Source organism: Opisthorchis viverrini (genome assembly GCF_000715545.1).
Source record: "Opisthorchis viverrini unplaced genomic scaffold opera_v5_13, whole genome shotgun sequence".
In the NCBI taxonomy this organism is placed as follows: Eukaryota; Metazoa; Platyhelminthes; class Trematoda; order Opisthorchiida; family Opisthorchiidae; genus Opisthorchis; species Opisthorchis viverrini.
Window position 1 is genome coordinate 318,211 of NW_008751669.1, and position 23,283 is coordinate 341,493.

General features: G+C 42.1%; 1 protein-coding gene across 1 annotated transcript in view; it reads left to right on the forward strand.

The window, feature by feature from the left end:
• T265_01200 (hypothetical protein) overlaps nt 1-23,283 on the forward strand; it is a gene marked incomplete at both ends in the record, with an annotated part of 82,824 nt that overhangs the window by 49,022 nt on the left and 10,519 nt on the right. The window contains 5 exons of the mRNA XM_009165185.1: nt 1,828-2,016; nt 6,283-6,411; nt 9,369-9,602; nt 10,987-11,064; nt 11,181-11,321. Of these exons, the coding sequence (XP_009163449.1) occupies nt 1,828-2,016; nt 6,283-6,411; nt 9,369-9,602; nt 10,987-11,064; nt 11,181-11,321 (771 nt within the window). The remainder of the gene's footprint in view (nt 1-1,827; nt 2,017-6,282; nt 6,412-9,368; nt 9,603-10,986; nt 11,065-11,180; nt 11,322-23,283) is intronic.

The window sequence follows — 23,283 nt, forward strand, 5'->3', positions numbered from 1 at the left end:
AGCTGTTAGGATGTAACGCATTCGATTGTACAGTTTGTACACTCCAGTGATGCCATATATTACCTCTTTGGATAGACTTACGTGGGTTGAACGGAGGTATCAACTGTGTTAATATGAATTTAATCACAAATTGCTTGATTTACGGAACTGATTTTACTTGGTTATAGACAAGTCACCACTGATTTGACAAACAAAACTAATTTGCACATCATGACCAAGCCCGTTGTCAATCCGACAAAGGCTTCCTCAAAACATGTGAACGCTTTTTGCTACCGTTACACTTGGGATCCAGACCAAAACTTACAAATCGTTTGTTTGTTTTTTAACACACCTGTGAGAATGAATCGTTATTGACTAAATCTACTTACGCACCTCTTTCTTTGATTTACGTGCCATTTTCATGCAAGTGTGCCAGATAAACAATTTCAGTGGAAATTGGCTTTTTTTTATGCACTTACACGTGATAGTCAGATAAGTCTTCATTGAGCTTATGCACACATACATGACAAGGTATTTTACACAGTGTATGAACAACTCATACGGTTATCCTCCCGGGAAAAACATTTACGGAGCCGCAAAAACCTTTTACGGTATTTCAAAAGCCAGATTTTAGGAGCGTTTGCAAATCAGTCCCTAACTTTAATGGGCAAATCTTTTCTCTTGCCTACCTCTCATGTCGTCTCACTACGAAATGCGCAAAGTCTGTGCCTATACCACTGATTATCTGGTTTTAATTATCAAACTTGAGGATTGCTTCTTACTTAATGAATGCTTTTCTACATGTCAGGCCTCTAATTCCCACATTTAAATTATATCCAGAAATACTAAACGAAAATTTATCATGTCACACTACTCCCATGAGGGGGACTCCTAAAGAGGAAACATGAGGATGCAACAATTATATAGTCTTGCCGCCTTCCTCCATGATAGTTCGGAAAGGTGAAAATCAAATTTAGGGTTATCGAAATGATACTGACTACTGTCACTTTAGTTAGTTTATACCAAGCGCAACAAAAGTACTAATATACCACAACAATGAGGGCGTTTAGCGTTGATAATCAATAATGTGACCCTGACGGGCACAAGACTGAACAGGTACTCTGCTCGTTTGCCCTCACTGTGGAAGAACGTTCACTTCTCTGCTGCCTCACCACAGGCCTTGCTTGAAAGACATACTTGGAGCTGGTTCCACAATTCCAGAACTGTGTTGAACCGTCACATGAGTGCTAACTCACGCCATAAAAGATTTCCTTCCACTGCACTACACCTCCAAAGACACTGCATGTTGCGCTGTAATCTAAATCAAGTTGAAGAAATTAAGCCGAATTTGAAGTTTGAAGTATGAAAACTCTCGACTTTGATCATATTTGCTTCCGTAAGACACCAATTTCTCTTGAACAGAAAGACTATTTTATGACCAAGGTGTTTGTTTCGCTTCCTTAGAGTAGTTGTTCTCGAGAGGTTTTCTAGTTGGAAGTCACACTCCACAAACAAAATTTCTGGAACAATCACGATCGATTGAAACTTTGCAATCATAAACTGAACATCCATAGTTTTTTCATTGGTTTGTTACATCTGCTCTCCTAAGGAAATACTAAAATTCGAAAGAAATTAACTTCTTTGTTTTATAAAATTTCACATTTTACATACAAAAGAATACACAAAATGCGGAGCATCCGTTCTAAATCTCCGGAGTTTGAGCTACTGCGATTTTTAGGCTGACCGTTCTTACGACAGTTTCAGTCTTGATAGTTGGTAATTTATTGATCCAAAATCGATTCTGCAACCGTGTTTACCGCTTATTCAATCCTGTTTTTACTCTACCAGCAATTCCAAGACGGAGTTCTGCTCAAACCGGCATTCTTCACCCACGGCCTTGGTCTATTTTCTCACCAAGAAGGTGTAATTCAAGTGAAGGACAGACTCATCGTCAAACTTGCCATTCCACCAAATTTGGTTAACGTGCTGCTATTCACGTTCAACCTGAAGCTAGATGGACGCGACGAGATGTTTGAGGTCAGTGAATACGCTTCGGTTGAACGACATTCAAGTGCCCTGGTAAAATCTAATTATAAGAAAACGAATGACTCATCTTGCGAAAGCACTGATTATCTGATGGAGTGCTGCCTCCTTGAGACCGCTTGATGAGTAAAACTACGGATGCTTTCTTCTCATCAGCAGTCTCATCTAATTACTCCTTTGAAGCAAATTTTCGTGAGGTTTTAAATGCTGGTGAATAAACAAACATACAAGCGAGAATATCTTCATTGTACCAACATTTGCTACTGCAGATGCTTGTTTCGTCATGCATTTTATCAATATGATGAACGTTACTGGTTGCTCTGGTAGCAGTAAGTAATACCTAGATCAAAATTGATCATTTTCGGTCATTCAACCGACGGTTTGAACTTTAAGTCTATGCTACAAGCGACCGGCTTACTGGAATTCTGTTCCCCCACTTTCGATTGTTTACGCCAAGTTCATACCTTCTGTTATTCTATTTCATGAAATAATAAGAAACTAGCGTCTTTTCCGCCTTTTAAAACCCGATAAAATAATTCCAAATCTACCTACCAACCACTTACGGGCCATACTAATAGCGATCTATTAGAAGCCTTCTTTGGTTCTTCTGGTACCCATCTACCAGTACAAAAGTGGTGAATGTGTCTTCTCGTGAAATATTCATTCGTCGTTTTGTGCTTCGAATACGATATACGAGTAACGCCGTAACAGAACTGTCAGTACAAGAAGACAAACCGTCTTTCCAAAACCCTAATTGTATCACGCTGTCCTATACTTAGTCCGGAGTGCACAACTTCTTTGACATTATACAAATAATGTAGCAATAAGCGTTAGTACCTGGAACAACTTACCCCGCCGCCAAGAATAACGCATATGAGATAATCTATTGCCTAAACCCGAACGAACTCGCCTTCATTGATATTGATTCCTTCCGAGATGGTTGTCAAACAGTTACGTCAAAATATCCGCGTGCTGTTAGCCAGAAGCCTCTACTTTAATACCATTGTTTGGTTATGTCGGGTATATCTATTTATATCTGTCCATCTATAATTCATCCATCATTCTACCTGGAAATACTGAACAATAGTTTCTTTTTCTTCAACGTAGTTTCTGGAGTTCGACTGCCATAAATAATAATGTATGTCGTGCACTGCTATCCCGTATTATAGCGGACAGCATAATTGTGTTAGGTGCACACACCTACTTGGATGGAGCGTTGATCTGAGGTCTGTAAATTTGTCTTAATGTTGTCCATTTGACGGAGTGTATTCCCGGGGAAGCCCTCATAGGAAGGTAGTAATATATTCGTTTAGATTCAAACAAACACCAGGAATAGCTAAGACTTGGCCGCTGGAGAAAATGCTTTCGTTCAAGGTCACGAATGTTTTATGTTATATCCACCTTCAAAAATTCCGTCCACATCAGCTGCTTTGACGCTTCAAAACTGGTAAAAAACTAGCTTCACCGATCATCCACTTATTAATACAATGCCTCCTTTTTCTAGCTACTTCAAAAAGTCAAATCCATCTGCTCCTCTCCAAGATGCAGGTAGCCTAATTTTCATTATAAACTTGCGCGTTCGTGATTTGATTCCAAGAGGAAATATGGACAAGGCAAATCAACTGGACAAAAAACATTTGGTACAAAAGTTGGATCATCTGCTGCTTGCTTTTTTATCAGAACAGGCTGCGACAATTTAAAAAACGACCAGAAGTACGTGCTAGAATACCGGAATGATTCGTTCGGTCCCAATGGCGGACTATCGTACTCAATTATGGACTATCGTAGCAAACAGTAATTGCGTTCTACGCAAAATTCAACAAAGCTAAACGGACTGCTAGTGTCAGTTGACAGAGCCTGTCTGTAAATGTTTGGTAGTTCCAAACGGGGAGAAAATGTCTAGCTGCTCAAATTATATTTTCTCAGCAGGATGGTCCAGTGTTGTGACTTTTATGCGAACAGCTTTACGAGGTTTTGAGATTTTGCGGAATGCGAATATTAGTCATGTTAAGATTCGATGTAAGCACCCATTGTAAGCTTTGGCACCTTGACCTTTCTATACGCTTTCTAATGGTAAACTTTCTTGATAAGAAGTCTCAGTTTCCCTTGTAGTAGAAGTGATCTTCTGTGTGGTCTGTAGAGATTGTGTCACAAGTGGAGCTTCTGAACTCTGTCTGGTTGAAGGAAATGGCCTAAGCATATATATGATATCAAGCGTCTCCATGTCTTCAACCACCGACATCTCAGAAGCGTTGCTAGTACCGGATGGGGTTAACGAATTCATAAGTCCGTAATTAGAATACGAGTATTTGGTTGTGCACCAAGTGCTTCAGCCGCGGAAAACATCCAGCATCATGATTTACGGTAGCTCGGCCATGTGCTGCTCATGCCGAAACATCGTCCACCGAGAGCGGTACTGGTTTCCTGCCTCCATTATGATGGAGCAAACAAAACATGACTGAGCAGAACGATGTGGAAGAGACTGAAAAGTATTTGAAAGTTTTCAACGTGGCCCACCATTAAGAATGGGATCCCTGCAACCCCCATGTGCGGTTGGCTGGAGAGCAAGAAGTGACCGACATCTCAGAAGCGTTGCTAGTACCGGATGGGGTTAACGAATTCATAAGTCCGTAATTAGAATACGAGTATTTGGTTGTGCACCAAGTGCTTCAGCCGCGGAAAACATCCAGCATCATGATTTACGGTAGCTCGGCCATGTGCTGCTCATGCCGAAACATCGTCCACCGAGAGCGGTACTGGTTTCCTGCCTCCATTATGATGGAGCAAACAAAACATGACTGAGCAGAACGATGTGGAAGAGACTGAAAAGTATTTGAAAGTTTTCAACGTGGCCCACCATTAAGAATGGGATCCCTGCAACCCCCATGTGCGGTTGGCTGGAGACGTTGCAAGAAGTGGCGGCCGATTGATGTAAGCAGCGTTCTTGCTGTCAGTTTCCTTCCATGCCGTCTGATTGGGAGCTTGGAGGTGTAAGCACCTCCGAGCTTAGTGTCACACTCCTCTCTCGTCTAACCTTTTATTCTATTACGAGGCATTAAATATAATGGAAAGGCCTTTTGTTTGTAAGCCAGCAGTGTATCAATTTTGCTGCTGTCTCTGATGATGATTATGATGATGATGAGGAGGACGGTGAAAATGCGGAGATTATTCATTTTGGGGGTTTACTCAGTCACCTTGCTGTCTCGGAAAAAATGGAAATAACTCCAGCATGACGCCCAAGGCCTCCTGGAAACGGCCATTTTGCTAAAGAAGCCTATCGATACATCGCTATCCTGGTATTTACTAACTGACGCGAAGCAAATGATAATTGGAGAGCTTGATACTCACCACCAGTACAAAAGCGGTAGACAGAAAAAGCTTTCAGGTGGAAAATTTCCGATTGCAGTCGAATCCTGGGAAGAATATATTCAAGGTGTTTCAGGCCTGAGAACACTGTATCCCACCATTTGCGGTAGTCACTCGCAAATTGGTTTGTTTGGTGTTGGTGGGAAACTTGTCTGAATCTAAGGCTTATATTGGTCTTAAACTGAATGTGCCACACAAAGGCCACTTCAAGTTTCAGTTGAAAAGCTGTTCAAGATTCCGAAGTGTTGAGCAGTGGTCTTTAGTCTTGACCCTATGTTTCACATGAAGTCAGCACTAGCTTAATCGACGAATTGTTTATTGCAACAAACGTAGAATTTGGTGTTCAGGTGGGAATTAAGTTTGGCGGAAATTTTCGGACAGCTTAATGAGTCTAAGAAAGAGCTATCCAGTTTTTTTATCGACTTTAAGAATAGTATTGATTTCTTCTATGTGCTTTGTCTTGTTTGTGTCTTCATAGATGGATTAGAAATCGGTCAACCCAACGCTTTTGTCTTACCTCCTCCAGCGACATTACGCGGCGTGGCACAGTGGGTGCCATAGTTTCTCGATCATACCGGTCCTTTGGCTTAGCTCTTTATAAATGTTTTGAACATTTAGTGTTTGTTTACACCCATTAAGCAAGTAATTCCCTCCGCAGGCTCGCATAACTTTTTGGGGTTATTTTACATTGTATAGGTTCGAAAAGTAAGTACTGAGTAGCAAGCCTATTGTTTCTGTGCCCCCTAATCTCATTAACTGGATCGGCAAACACGTTGTTGTAAAGTAGAAGAGAAAATTGTGTTTGCTGCAAAAGTACAAGGCTCCATTAATGTATCAGAGATTGGATTTCTGCTTGTTTATTCCCCCACCATATCTGCCCCGGTCCGTTTCTAGGGTGTCAATCTTTCGCGATTTGGGATGCACGAGATATCTCCTCGAGACTGCACGGTAACATTCAGCTTCCGATTTCCAAAAACTGGAGCCTATAAGCTAACCATGTATGCGCGCAAAGTTGGAGATCCGGTGAGTCTTTATCGATTGCATATGCCATCTGCTCAGCCACCGCGAAATTGTGTGTTCTTCGTGCTGACTGATAAGTTTGCGTGTGAGTAACTGGTGAAGCATTTGCTCAGTTGTCTACCAACATGTTCAAGGCCAGCATTCATCCACCAAAGTATAGTGTGGAAACACACGAAAAAGACATTTTAACTTGACAGAGTCGTCTGTTCTACTACGCATTTTTGAAAACTGTCTGATGTGAGAATAAAATGGCAGGCGTGCTATTCTTTGAATGCAGTACCCTCGTGATTTTACGGTTCGACGTCTGCGCCCAGGTGCGCGTTGGATTGACCAGCTCTGACAAATTGGAACAAGCTAGAAAATATCCGTTTTTGTCGCATGAACGATCAGTTACTGTGCTTTCAAACAGGATCTTGTCTACTGTGACAGGCAGTATGGTGCATGAATGACTCTTGTCATGGCGAATTCCAGAGCAGATATGTTCTGAATTAAAAAGTCGTACGGGAACACAGAGTAATTTGTTCTTTTCCCTACAGGATATGGCAAACTGTTGGAAAGCCCATTAGGAGCTGAGAGACATGTTTGGGATGAGTGACATCAGATTTTGTGATTAATAGTTCAAACAGAACGTAAAAGTCATTAAGGGAACAGGAAATATGTAAAAACATTTAATCCCCTATTCGGATATATAAAAAAAATCAGCACGCAAAAAACGCGAAAACTGCAGAGTGGCTACTATTCAATATTGTGAGTACGGGGCAAAAGAAAAGAATAGACGAAACCAACCCAAAACGTACGTGCGTAGCGAATTTAGATATATCCGTCAAATTTTTTTCCGTTCCTCAATTTTGACCTCCTGAGTCGCCTCACAATATTCCCTTCAACAAACGGAGACACTTCTCCATTTCTCACATTCTCCAAGCTACTGATGATCTTTTGATATCTAACTAAATTTACCATAAGATTATGATCGCCAAAACGGCAAAGTTCCAAATTGTCCGTTTATAATGCTGACCTGAAATTTCACTAGTTCTTTGAATTCTGTCGAGTCTGCGCTGTTTATCGGCACCGGTCTCTGTTGCAAGCGTGTTTTAGCCGTTTGAGAGCCAAGATTATTTTGGAATTTGATGATATAAATTCGGCCGTTGTTTAAAACTGCACACCTCATCATCCCAACAAGACTAAGTTTTACACTGACTTCATCGGAGAGATGGAAAAACATCTATCCTTCAAATTTACCGGATTCCCTTCACAACAGGAAACTAACACAAGCAGTTGAATATCAGGTGGCAGAATTTCGATTCGTTAAAGCTACGGAGCGAAACGTTTGAAAAGATTCCATCATAATTTCGGGTAGACTAAAGACAGATTTGACGGATTTGTTACAGCGTCAAACGGAATCAGTACAAATAAAGTAGAGAACCAAAAGACATCTGAGGATGTCCAAAAACTAATCATTTGTTCCCTAGCTTTTTAAGCTCAAATTATGTCAACTTAGAGAAACGTCGTAAGTATTTCTACGAACTTGTGACGGGACACATTAAACATACGTGACACAAAGAGACGGAGGAACGGTGACAAATTATCTTGAAATATTTTGGGTGGGGCGAGTGGCAAAACTAGTATTCACAATGTGAAGGCTGCGAAGTAACATCATTTTTGTTAAAAACGACCCAAAGATACTATTGTTTTTCTGGACGGTTGCTATGGAAATAGGTAAAACCATATTGAACATTATTTTTCATTGGAAATCCCCTCCTCTTGTTGTTTCACCCCGAAACGCCTTGACTACGTTCGCAGATATTCATGGTTGTGGAAACACAACAAGCCAGCGTCTTGATACATAATGTGTTATCTCCTTTGCATGCCTACAAAGTTTTTCATATCCTTATGTTTTTTATAAAGTAAGCGTACCAGCCAACTCCTTTCAATCGGATACGTATAAATGGCAGTTACGAAGCCTGGCGAGAGTCAAGTGATCCTTGTTTGCACACGAGTGGTTTGTCATTTTATAGAGTTCTGTGTATAACAATAGTCAAACAGTCGTTCAGCTGCAACACGATTTTGATGCTATGCCACCCGAAGGAAGCACGAGGGCTGGGATAGTACCAAGCCACCCGAGCCTATACAGGAGAAGTTGAGATGCGGAGGTCGGGTTCGAACCACGGACCTTCCCGCTCCAACCACCGAGCCATCTCGCATTAGGGCGTTAGCGCAGCGATCACGTTAACTAAGTAAAACATATTGGTCAATATCTAGTGTGTTAAGATGTAGACCCAGAAGGTGAGTAAACTAACCTCAAGTGAAAACAATACGATTGGATCTTACTACTGCATATCGCTAGAACCCAGTTGTGATTAACTCTACAGCTCGCCTGCCTCTCGAATCGGAAATGCTCATCCGAACAGCAAGGTAAATCATGCAGAGTTGCTTGCCGGTATTTTGTCTGAAGGACCTACGACACTTACCATGCAACTGAGTGAAATCCGACCTACGCAGTCCTGTGTAATCTAGCCGCAATGCTTAGAGCTTCTGAGCACCACCGGGTTGGCTCATCGTGACACCTTGTGTGAAGTTCATGGCTGCTGACCCTATTTTGCAAAAGCAAAGCAAGTTTCTCAATAGCTATTTATAAACTATAACGGTATATTATATGAACTCCAATAATATCGAAGCCAACCAAAGAAAGAAGTCTTGCATTCTCTTATGACCTCCGAGAACATCGTCTCTTATCTTGAACTTCGCGCGGTACATCCACTTTCTCTTTGCTGGCTTAACCTTTCGTAAACAGTAGGTTATACACCGCAGCTATTGCTTCGGATATTACTAATTAATTATTTAGTTGATCAATGGAAGCTGTTTCATGCTGTTTTGCATTGATGAGGATATTCTGGACAGTATTTCTAATTGGAGATCTCTAATATTCTACATTCTCCCTCCTGCTTCTCGTGACTAAACAGCTCTTCACAGACATATGTGAATACCGGGTAGAGGCCAAAGGGCACGATTCGGCACAGCCATCCGAAAAGCCTGGAAGCATCAACATTCCGCCATTCCCACCCACTGCGCAGTCACACTATGGACCGACAGAAAAAGCTAGCGATTTGAAGGTTAAAATATTGCCCCCAGATATGGATGCCATACGTAAAAGTACCGATGGAGTGTTTGAAGTGAGGTTCGCAATGACTAATCCGGTAAGTCATTTGTTTATGGGTGACTGAACATATGCCGTTTTGGGGTGTGTTGGTGCCATCTGTGTCAGGTTGTAAGGCATAGGCTACCTATTTAAGCCGAAGCAATAAGGCAAGATGAATCGCATAAGTCGGTTGAAATCTTGGTATATTCTGGAAGGTGTCCACGTTCAAGGAGACTATGACTGGCAAACCAGCCCCTTCCTTCCAATCTAAGCGACATCTGGCAAGAAATCCAGAGATTTCCACTAAAACTTCTGGAGTTCTGTCCTGTCCGTTTTATTCGCATATCCTAAAAAAAGTATGAGGGTTAAGGTAAGTGGAGATTGAGTAAAACCCTACCGCATTCATCAAAAGCAATCAGTGCTAAACTGAGTGGATATTTCTAATGCCAGCCATTCAACGCTCTGTCTGAATTATGAGTATTCTGTTTATCCTGGAACAGCGCACAGAAGTCTTAAATGCGGGCCGTTTTCGTCACATTAATGTCACATGAGAAAAGATAAAAACACGTAAGACAGCTTTTGATTATTCTCTATCTTGTTGTGTTCAGGCAAGACCTCTTCGTCTACCCGTTATTCTGGTTGTAATTAAAATCCGGAGAACTCTATAATTCCAATATCCGCTTCGCACAATTTTTTGTACGATTCTGTTCACTATTTATACGCATATGAAATCTACAAAATCTCCTTCAATTTGCTCCTTTCATGTATCGCTTGAGTTTCTTTGTTCTTGAGTGAAGTCTGTCTTCCAATTCATTTTGAGCTGCTAACCGAAGGCCAGTCCAGAATGTAAAATGTAAATTCATGCACCATTACGTCTTTTGCACATGTGAATATGAATTTCTAAAATATGCTTGCCCGGTCCACCGCATAATCTTGATTCGCCCTGACCCTATGAAGTTGGTGAATGTTCCATCTGCTGTGGGGGACATTCGTATCGGAACTGAGCTATTTACAGTTAGTTCGCAGTGCATACTTTCACTGTATTGATGCCGCCAGACTGTCTAGGGTGACGCTCAAATGAGACGAACTCGTGTCATCACTAGAACAAGCTACTTAACAACTGGCAATTCAAATAAACGACATTTGGCCGAATCTTAATGAATCTAGATTTTGCTATAAGTGGACATTAGAATGCATCGATTTCAAGCCTGTTAACACAGTGGTCAACCTAACAGTCTTTTGGACTTTGATGCAGTCCACCAAACGTGTACCGAACTAAGGTTCACATTCTACCCTCCATGCAAGTCCCCAGTTGATGGTGTGCGGTTAAAAAAGGTATGAAAAATGTTTCTTTCATCACACTTAGTTGCATAGAACTCTAACATACTTGTGGCACTGTCTGGTTACATTACAAAATTTGCTGCTCAAACTCTCAAATGCAGACGGAAAAACTGGTCAGAATGACTGCACGTCTAAAATCTTTGCTTCATGAAACCTCCGAATTGAACGGATGCATATTGGTGCGTACCGTGGACGCATGTCCCGCAAACACACTGTCGTCAGTGAAGAGCGGGGGGTCAACAGGCACTGTTGTNCCGTGGACGCATGTCCCGCAAACACACTGTCGTCAGTGAAGAGCGGTGGGTCAACAGGCACTGTTGTGGGTCATCCAGTGCCAACTTGTGTCATCACCGCCTTCTTACCATCGGCTGGTGAATACGCACTCGAGGTGTATGGTGCTCCAGCTAATGCAGATGAAGACACTTCATACTTCCTGGTGAGTGTGTGCATTCGTCGACCTTCGAGTAATACCATTTTCCTTCAGCTGTGCATCACTATTTTACAATCTAATTTGCTCCCTACAACATTGCAGATATCCTTTAGCTCTATTCATTGTCTCACATTAACTGTCTCTGATGAATATTCCAGTTCACCTCGTAATTCTATGCCCTCAACCTTCGTGACTTTAATTACCCACCCGGTTGTAGATGCATTCTGGCTCTGCTAGGATGCTCTTGCGAAAATCGCTCACCAAATCGTACACAACTGCTGAACAGTGCATATTATGGTGGTCCTTCCTAGCGGAGATTAGCTTTGAAATTATCTAAGTAGCTCTCCAGACTCGATGAAAAACAGTGCTGCTGGGATGCAGTTTTCCAGTAGTTGTGTTCTAATTTTCCCTCGAGAAAAGCTGCAGATTTGATCATTGAGAGCCTCATGAGTGGATGCAGCAGTAAGCAAAAGGCTGATTTTTCGTGCATCCGTTATTTATATACTGAAAACCTACTATGTTGGATTGTGTCTCCTGATGTGCGTCTTATTTGCGCACTTTAACTCCCGATTTTGATGTCCCAATACTACTTGTTCTGTGTCAGTACTACATAATTCTTAGGACATTGTATGTCCAGATGTCTGCGAAATTTCATTTTTTTCTTCTTGAGGTGTGGCCTTTGAACGGTAAAATAGCCGGTACTAGACTCTCGAAAGTAATACATTAATTATCACTTACAAAAAGCCAGAAAACCAAACGAGAAGTTTTTCAAACTTCTGAAATGATGACTTCTCAATCGGTACTATTGATTTCCTAATTAATTGCAAACAATTTAAATCAGTGAGGTCCGTGGGAATTATCCACGATTTTCCTTCTGAAACTCTTTTGCGAAAACAACTCTGATTAGCCCAAAAGCCGAAATATCATTCAACCGACTGCTTGGGTTGAGAAATCCTATTTTGCTCCCATGATTTCTTTAAGCACAGATATCGAGGAATGCTCCCAGAATCGATTTTGCAAATACCCAGTTGAGGGCTGTATCTCAGAAAGTTAAACGATCTCTCCAATCTGAAATGTGTGTAAACAAGCGGAAAAATGATTGAGCAATCCCAGCTTGTCCAAAAGGGGTCTGTTGTATTTCCAGAATTTCCGAATTTTAAAACAAACGCATCAACTTGCAGTGAAGATCAGACGACTGACATTGCCTTAGTTGAATCTGAAGGCGCCGAATTTGAACCCATTATGACCCTAGGAATAGGATTTTGAACGAGGCTCACTTGGTTACCGAGATGAAAAATTTACAGTAACGTCTAAGTGAGTTCACCAAAACCAACAGTCATATACTTGCAGTTATTTGCAAAAAAACAGGAGACACTATGGTCCCTCCTTGCTTACCAAAAGTAGCTGAATGCTCACATCCTTCATAGACATGGGAACACACCGTGGTTTGGAAACCAGTAGCTGACGTCGATTTTTAGGAGTCCACTATGAAATCGATACCAATTAGTTTGCTTTCAACAGCTGTCTGGGTTTGTGTTCAACTGAATGCACATGGATTGTCTGCCCTGCCCTTCTTACTTGTGCGAAAATGGCTTTCAAAGATTAATCAGAATCGATAAACCAGTCTCACTCTTGTAACATATACTATTGCATGGCGTTCAAGATTAACACAAAGCTCAACTGAACCGACTAAATAAATCAACCGTACGTGTTGACTAAATCCTCACTAGAGTGAATTTTCAATTTTTTTCTCATACCGCAACATACCAATGGGCGTGGTCCATGGCCACAATTCGAGAGATTTATAAGCTCCTAGTTTGGACAGACTTTCAAAAATGGCTATGAGTGATACATGCGCAATTTTCGCTGGCATGTGCAAGGTCGACAAAAACGTGATACACACTTTACATGGTCAGATAGGCTTGGATGAACTAAATTTGAATTGACTGTGCGGTGGCAGTCTAGAGAGTGCCTTTAATTTATTGATTAATATATATATATATATATAGCGTATATCACGGACTCATATTGACCAAGCATAGGAAAAGACAGTAGTTATCTGAATAACTGTTTATTATCAATACCAAATCGCTTGTGTTGGAGTTTAGCAGTAATGATTCATTTAAGGCCAGCTCTGCAGCGCTGTTGCATGTTACAGCTTTTAGTTTTATAACGGGCTGTACTCAGCGTAGCATTTCGTCACTGGAAATGTTGTCTTATTTTGACTTTTTGACACCGTCTTTGGCTTACTAAAATATGATTTTATGAGCAATGTGAGCTGTGAGTTCACCGGTAGCATACACTATGAGACACAGCTGTTTAAATGGCTCCGCCTGATGCGACAGTCATGAAGTATTGCTTGGGAATGATAATAGCTTTAGCTGCCTTTCCGTTCTTACTCACTCTGATTTTCACAACTTGTCTGGCTTCATATGGCTCAAATGGGGATCAAATCGCTCTAGAAAATGCGTATTTTTAATAGAGCTACATGCATAAATTTTGAATCGGCAGACAAATCTGAATGTGACATCCAGCAGACCAGTACAGTTCCTAACAGGTATCACAGTCAGCACGGCTTAAGTCAGTTGACGAGGTTCAAACCCATTAATACCCATCAGAATCTGATAAAAGGTACTGGCATGTTTTGGGAAGTTTCTCAAACTTTGTGTACCCTCACCGGCTACTGAGTTCTCAGAAATCTCCCGATAAAAAAGCAAACGCCATTTCACGCAGACATTGCCTGTATTTTTATGATTACTCGGGCCTTGATTAAAATCCACTTCGGTTAACAGTGACTTAACATATTTACACAGGCCCTCAGCATGAACTCTAAAAACAAAGCACTCCCGTTTTTTCTATCCACAAGTCTGTGTAGCGAGACGAACCTCGGTGGTTTCTCAACCCATAAAGAGCACTAATGGGGAGGTGCAGTATAAGAGGGTGATGTTTGTGTGGACCGCGCAACAGATTCCGCAATACCGACGGAGTTCTTGAGGATGCTGTCCTCCTGGGAATCCGCATAGTATTGATCACCTGACTGTCTCGTATAGATGCATATTGCTGTTCATTGTAGCATCAGCAGTACTGGTGTAATGCCTACATTATTGGACAAAATTCGTCACTTGGCTTTCTAAAATTATAAGTTTCAATAATTCGAATGACGTGTCACTTGTAGTGACTGATTGTTTTGGGCATTGTAAGTTCGGCAACAGGGCTAAATTCACTTTCTGCAACTACCGTTGTCTGGGGCTACGACGCATACTGCGTTGTGCCCTTTCGGAAGCGATTGTCTGATTTTTAAGCTAACTACCTAGTGGAAGCTGTCCTCCTCAGTAATGCTGGTTTTTACTATCTCAGAAAGGGAAAACTGCAGAATAATTTAAAAGCTCAACCTGAAAATGCACTCAAACCCTTCCACAACGATGACGTTATCGGTCTAAAATGACTAACACATGGGGGTTCACACCGTAGTCCAAGCGTTTGTCGGTGAATCAACATGCACTTTGTGAACAGGAGAGTCCCTTACTCTCATCCACAATCAATGAATTCCTCTGTTTGAATTGAGATGATTTACCTCTCGGACGAACTGAAGGCCGTCTTTATGTAGAAAGTGGTAGCTGTGGGACAACACATATTAAGGGTTCTCGATACGGAAGTTCCAGTCATGCTTAGGTTTGACCGACCCGAATACCAAAGGGAAGAATTAGACTCGAAAGTCTACAGTGCTGTTTACACAAAGGTAGGCAAGGCTATATAATAACGTCAATGGTCCACGTTCGTGGCGTCAGCACGTGCGCAAGTATGTCACTCACCAGCACAGTGCAGTGTCCGCAAACCAAACATCAGCGAGCGGTTCTCTGGTGTGCGTTGCGGTCGCCCCTTCCTGGGGCAGTCTCGTTGTTCTGATTGGCGGTGGGATCACACAAAAACCATGTCGGAGTGAGTCAGGGCAGCGCAGCAAACGGGGCACGAGCACGCATTGGTAATTAGCTCAGCCGCGCACTTTCACACATATGCCAGTATTGAACGAGATTGCCTTCGCGGCAAGGTGAATGGCGGTAAGATGAGCAAAACAAGTGATTACGGTACATGTGCAAAGTAGGCAAATGAATCTCATGAGATCAAACCAGATTCAACAGCGCACTTGATCTGACCCACAGTGTGGCTTGGCAGAGGCAGTGAAGCGCCCGCAAAGTAGTGCCTTTTAAAAATGGATAATCATGTCTGATAAAATCAAAACCACAATTGTGTTGACATCTGAGTGAAGACAATAGAAACTAGTGATCACCTAAGCACACATGGACGGAGACTGCAAAAATCCTTTTTGCAAAAATAGTCGGCTTGACTAGCATATGCAGCATGCGTACTGTTTGCATCGAGAATGACTGTGATGCCAAGTGGGGCATCTGAATGGGAGATGGCGTGCCGTCGTCGGCGGAAATGGAGACCAACACTCATTAGCGTACATTCTACGTCAATCAAACATACAACGCAAGTCTGCTGCGTGGCATGCCACCTCCTAATTCCGACTCAGTTAAAGTGTATCAGTTAACGTGTGTCCCACTATGCTCCCTTCGGTAGCTGTTTGGATTTCAGTTAGTTTGACCTGTCAGTCTTACGTGAAATCAATAACCTTTCTTACCGGAACTAGTTTTTAATCTCACCTATCCTTTACTGATGGCTTTAAGTTTTTGAGCGCTTTAAACCTTAACTCACTCCAAATATCCAGAATGATCTGCTCACCATTCAGCTGTGACAGGCAAAACTGAATACTCGACCATAATTTATTCCGAAACAGCTGGGAGGTCAGTGTCCCACGCACAGGTGTTCAGCGGTGGATATATAGAATGACTTGTCCAGATGGTTAAATTTGTACTGTAAATTACAGCAACAGTCGTTGGCTTACCAATCAGTACGCACACCAAAACAGTACTTTTCAACTCTTGCCCTCTGAGCTGGCAACGAATGCACTTTAGTTGTTTGAAACTGAAACTGGATAGGTAACCATTGCAACCTGTATTATTCATCAGAACTGCCAGTAATCCGCCCAACAATTGAGCAGAAAATTGCAACCTGTATTATTCATCAGAACTGCGAGTGATCCGCCCAGCAATTGAGTTCACAATCTCAGGTTCTTTCATACACTTCGCCACTGAAGGATCGCGACAGGTTTGCCATGCTGGCCAACATATATCCCTGGCCTATAGTCCCAAGGGTAGCTGACCATCAGTTGGTCATATCGAATTCCCTTTTGTCCTTGGTTGTCAAACATAGTTGCACTATTCCGTGGCAAAATCTTTTGCTGTGGTGTGCATTCTAGTGGGACATTCTAGTGCATTCTGGGACAGACACCAGTGACAAATGCATGTCACTCTTCTACAATAGCCTGGGATGAAATACTTCATGCTACCCAGTAAAGCTGAATGCATACGAAATTGACGAGCAGACGTACATTTCAACCGATGCAACACTCGGACATAAATGTCTGGTTCATGTTCTTCGAAAGCATATCTTAAAAAATATACATTCCACAAAATGACGTAAGTAAATCGGACTGAAACGACTGAAAAGGCTCGTATTTGGCTTGATTTAGTGCGACATGAGGAAGGGGATCTAAAGTTCCAAACTGACTAGAGGGACGAAGTCGAAGGTCTTTAGTGTGGATCTAGATCTAACGACTAGACACTGGTTCAAGTCTCGTTCCGAGCCGTATGACCTATCTCCACGATGTCAGACAATATGAGTGCTTCTCACACATCTTCTGTACATGCGCATGTTTACCTGAAAGCCTATTTAGGATGGTCTTTGAGCAATTCTTAGCCCTGAGGGCTCAATATCCACTACTAATCAGTGAATTGAAAGGTTTGTATCACCAACTTTACCTGTATATTGCAGGTTTTAGATAAACAAAAGGTCTTCTTATAGAAAACCCCAGTGAGATCGACCGAAACCGTTAATTTACGATGAGCATTGCTCCTAAAATATGATTAGGTCTTCCGCATCACTGACTCTTCCGAACCCATTATTTCAACCAAACAGTTTTTGAAAATATAATGAGTGGTTTCCGCCTCGTTTCTCCAACACACGTCAAGAAATCTGGCAAAGCAGTAAGAAATCCCCTTCGACCCATCTTCTGGTTCCTAACCTTTCTTCTCAAGCTACATTGACCGCAGCATAATGATTCTGCTAAGGATACTTGGTCTGTTTGGTGTGTTAGTCTCCCTACTTGACACAAGCGTGAACACATGAGAATTGCGCCCAAATCGGTAAATACTTAATTAATCAACTAAATAGTGTTCAGAAACGATTACATACCGGAACGAAAACCCTCAATTAGACAATCATTCTGAGCATCTGTGATAGTGAATTCAAGAATAAAACGTTGAATTTTATCTCGATATGTTTTAGCCACCTCCAATACCTTTAGGATAGCTTCCAACAGATCTGCTCAGCTCCCCGCGTCTAATCGGACCTACAGTGACTGAGGGCGGTATTGGAGGAACCCACACTATAGCAGCTTGACTGGAGTACGCTTTTGTAGCATGAGATTTGATAACGTTTCTGTTTAGCATAGTGTTTCTCTAAGGCGTCGAATTCCTGGTGAATAACGAAGTTGGACGTCCAAAGAATGCTAGGCTTCATGGGCTATCTAAAATTACCGTATCATCGCTTATTGTTTCAACAATCAGACATTCTGCAGAAAACTTTTCTTTGACGCCAGTGGCCAATCCTACTGAAATTTGACTGTGTTTCCTGGCAGATATAGATTTCCCTGCTGGCTGACTCCTAGCTCCTTTATTGTGTCATTATATCAATGCAGTACATTGTGTACATAGTTTCTTAGATTCGAGAGAAAAGACAACAGATCTAGCTAAATCTAGGTGCCGCTTTAAGTTTTAGGTAATCAGATTATGACATAAAAGTCGGAAGAGTTCTAAAACGATTCCGTCTATGGTTCGTGGCCCTCATGGAGGCGTCACAAAGTAAAGCGAGCCGGGATTTATAGACCCATCATTTTAAAGGACAGATTACTAGAGTCGCTCATCGATGGCCAGGTCAAGTCCATTAGCTCAGGGAGACAAGTTGACCTTGAGTGAAAGTTCACACACGATACGTGTGTGCCTCATATCTTCCCCATGACCCGTATGCTGACGCGCGATGTCCAGTTGCACACACGCTTCCTTGTACATCCGGTAAAGGGATCAATCGAGTGAGTGGTGATTGCGGCTTTCAGAAGTCGGATCTTGCGAGCTGCTAGAATTCGGTCGCTGTAAGAAGGAACATTCGGGCAGACGCAAACCAGGTGTTCAAAACCGTGTTTCGCTGCTCCGGAGAAGCGTCTCCAGTTGGTATCATGAACGCGCCCAATACCCGTTTGTACACAGCCTTGCACGAACATACACGCGTTATCCCTGAGTAAAGAAACCTGCCGTTCGTTTTAGATTCAGTCAGCTTGAGAGTGCACGTCACTGAATGATAACATCACACGCTGGGGAAGGATTGGTGTAGTCGCCCACACAATAAAGTTATCTTAGGTCCTCGGATTCTAAAATTTGATCTCATCGGTTTGTTTGTACAAGTTACCATTTTATTTATCCGATGGAATATTTATGAAAAGTTTATGTTGCCGTTTACATATCCTCGTCTTACAACGTGGCTTGCAGATTCAATATTTCAACACCGAAGTCTCAGCGTTTTGGCTTCAGTGCGTAGTTTAAACCTGAAGCTCGTGAAACGTTGGTACAAAGTAAAAATGATCCCGTTTGTGGGTCAGTTTATTGGTATTTTTCCGGATGCAAACGACAGAAAGCGTGAAAGGCTGGAAACTGATGTTCAAGAGACCATTTTAGAGGAAATCACTCCGTTACGTTTCAAGTATAACCCAATAACTCCTTATGATGGGAGGTTAAGTCCTGTGGCTACATAATACGTTTACGCGCATTTTCCTCATTTTTTCTTATGATACTAAGTTATTGTACGGCTTGTGTATAAAAATTAAATCTAGTATGATTGTTAACATGTGATTGTACTCATTCTGACATATACTAGCAGTGTGGTTGCAAGTAGAAATTTGATTTTGTCCTTCATTTTCATCGCCAATTGCTGACTGTTACCTCCAAGGGGCACAGAAAATATTTCTGTCTTTCTGTCCAATTAACTGGTGGATTTGTTTGTTGCAACCAGTCTCATTCTTTTGGTAATTGGGAAATCTGAGTGGCGAATCTAATACTTCGAGTGTACGCTGGCAATTGCATCCTTTTGTCTAAGTAATTCTCCCTGTTCTGTTTGAAAGACAACAGATCTATCTGATCCCAATCACGCAATCTAACCACTCAAAAGCCCATTTGTTTTTCATGCAACGAGCGAACCCTTGAGTTCTAGATAAGCCATTGCATCGGTTAGTGTTACGCTTGCTAGTTGTTTTTCTGGTCGTCCTGTCTCGAAAGAAGATTTTGCTTTAAACTGGGTATGCTTCCGCTTCAGTGGCGAGACTCAAGCAGAGTTTTGTTGCGCAAAGTTGATAACTACGTAACTACTCGCCACTGGTACGAAAGAAGTAAATTTGGATCCACAAGCTCAAAACAGTGAATAGCTTGGGTAACCGCGGCAGACAATACTGTGACATAGGACAACTAGTTTTGATCTCTTCAATACGTTGTCATTTGGTCTTTGCATGAATTTCTAGGAATAGTTGCAGCGAAAGGGAAAAGAAATCAGCTTCCAGATCAAACCATAAAACATCTTCCTTAGTTTTGTGGGCTATTCTTTGCTTCTAGAACCCAACAGTAGGGACCGATGTAAAAGAAAGAATCACTACAGTGTTAGCTTGTGTTATCAAGTCTAATTTTGCTCATGCTGATGCGTCACAGGTTCCACAACTCCATATGTTATTCAGTTTATGTTTTGATACAGTCGTTGCAAGCAGCCTTCAAATGGAACCCTTACATCTAAAAATCGAGATCTGTCAAGATTTCAAGTGCACGCCTTCGGCCGTGACCTTTCGACAGTCGTGGCTTAATTACCGCATGAACGGAAATCAAAGTTGGCTCTCCTATAGGGGAAAATGTTGGTAGCTCAGGTAGCGTAGATTGTCGTTGGCTTGTTCGCTGAGTTGGGCAAACGTTTCATCGCCAATCGAGGTGACATCATCAGTGCGTTATTGGGGGGCGTATTGGTGTGTAGCGGCGGGTTAGTGGTTGTGCTTAAACTAAACTAAACTGTCTCTGTATCGCACTTTTGTCTTACGCCGCCTTGGCGAAAATTCCACAACTGTTCACATAGCCCTAGTTTGGTAATGATCCGACACCAGAAGTTCCACATATTAGAGTGCTGTCTATTCTATACTCTTTTGCATTATGAAGAACCTGATTGTTGAAAAACCGGCCTAACCAATATATCCACACGGTATTTTGCAGATACCGTGAAAGAAACCGTCCATGCTCCGCTACTTTACAAAAGTTTCCAAAGTAGAGTAGCAGGATACACAGCGATTTTCGCGTCCTCCTGCCTCGATCACGTTTCTGACGTTCCATAAGTTTGATTCTCGCCTTCACTACTCGCAAGACCGATTCTTCGTCGAACACTTGACTGATCTGCAGAGTTTTGTCGAGGTATTAGAAACTTAAGTGAAGTGCCATGGTGCTTCCCTCTGCCCCTGTGTCCCACAACCTCCAACTTTGTAAATACTTATATTTATGCTAAACGAGGTGCTGCGTGCACGAACGATGCCAGCATAGCTTGGTTCATTTAATTACAACATATACAACTTTGATTCATGAAGAATTTATTGCTCCGAAAGCATTTTGAGTAGAAAGAGCAGCCGTCCAGAAGGAAGTGGATGACCTCATCATCTGAATTTCGAGACACCTATGCACACACTGGCACAAACCGCATAATTTTGGTGCGGTAACTCAGTTAGGTCTTACGCGTGTGTCACTGTTGGAATCCGCAAATATATTTCCACGTGATAAACGATTAGCCTGTAATTCAGATTGAAAAGATTTGACAAATTCACAAATGTGTTTTCCAAGCCCTTTGGAAGAACGATCCACGATACTTCTCAGTCCACCGGACCAAAATCCTTTGGAACAAATAACGCGCAGTTGCATTCGGGAGATTTCTTTTGTGTTTGTGTGACTGCAAAGTCAACTCAACGGTGCTCCGTGTCCTCTGAAATCTACTCGATTTCTCAAAATATTTCGTTCACCCGATTCACCAGAATGCGAACTAGAATGTTGCTCAATAGAGTGATTAGAGAGTAATTGACTGTCATCACTCTGTGTGCCTTCCATTTGAAAAGGGGTAGTGGTAGCATATCCGCATCCCCACATTCTGAATAGACTAAATGGAGAAATATATATTGGGTACCACTCATTTTGAACCTCTCGCCGGCGCTGTCTCATTACTATAGACCTCCTTCCACAATTCCGCGCTTGTAGAACTGCTGTTTGTGGTTATTTCAAAGCTACAAGATTGTCCATATCTTACTTTTCTATACGTCGCGGTATTTGCCACGTTCGATTCCATTCGACTTTCGACCGGTGTATGAGCAGCGCTAAGGAGTTAGACTCCAATCAAACTTTTTTGGTCCCTTGAATTGCCCGGATGTCTTGCTTAAGTGAAAGATATTGGGTTTACGGCTCACAGTGTTCTTTTTATGCACAAAAGTACTGTGTGTATAGGCGGCAACCAGTGTATGTCTGATGTTCTTTAGTGCGTTTTATCAATCATTCTTTCTTAAGCTTCAGAAAGCGATCCGCAAAGTTGCATCTAGTGGTTTAAAATTCTTCTTGGGGGATTCCTTTGGTACTCTACTACAGGCTCAACCATAAACTAAATCACGCCATAGGCTCCATTGCGCTGACCCTCGTTGACTTGATTCCGACAGTCTCTTAGCGCCTGTAACTTCGTAATAGATTCGACATTCAACCTCGTGTCGTTCTTTATTTTTTAATTTTGGTGTATTCTGATCAGGGTGGAGTACAACTTGGCCCGTGCCTGTCCGTGTCGCATTGAGCCCCATGTAACACTATGGAAAGACGGATAGTTTTTGAAGACACCCAGCGCGAGTTCCATGTTCCGTGTGGCTGTCGAGGTTTTCTGGGATTAAGTCTTTAGCACCTTTCTTCAGGTTTCGAGTTTCGACTAACGCATGCAATAAAATCTCCTTTGGAAATAGATGGCCACTGGTGGTTACTGCTTGATTGACCTTCAACAATCGCGTGTAAATTTTGCTTTCTTCCTCTTCAGCATGAGATAATTGGGGAACATAGTCGTTCAAAAGCGTAGTAAAACTTTTGGTTGCCAGTTGAATTCGGAATGTCATCATTCTTGAACAGAGGCATCTCGTTTAGCCGAAGATCGCTGGAAGTAATCTTTCGGATACTGCAAACCAAACTCTGTTTTTCCTTTCTTTAAACTCCTTTCTAGAAACGAAGCGCGTCGAGCTGCAGTTTCAAATCTCTACTTCTGTTCTGCCAATCTGGTTCCTTTTAACGCCGTAGCGTCATTACCAGATTCTTTGAGCCCCTTAGCAACGAGCGCTGTGCACCTCCTAGCCCTGTCGCTATTCTTCTTATCCAATGAAATTTGACGTTTCAGGTGCAAAGATTAAGTTGTCAAGTGATAAACCTCCTTAAGCAAGATAACTTTGTTTTATCAGAGTTTTTAATACTGTTTACTTTGTGCAGGTATTTAGCCTTCAGAGCCCTAGTCTGACCAACAGGAATGTGAGTAGTAGGAGTTCCAGAGTAAACTTTTTGGAAGTCATAGACCCGAAGATCTCATTCACCTCACCCTGGGGGCTGGCTTATCTCGGGAAATCAGACAGCAAGCAAACGTTTAATAATTCCAATACTAGGCACACATAAGCTATGTTCCGAACCTCACCGGGCTCTTGGCTTTTCGAAGGCAGGTAGTCATCCTTTGGGCGCTTGAAGTTTGCGGAATTCATTGAGGAGAATTTCTA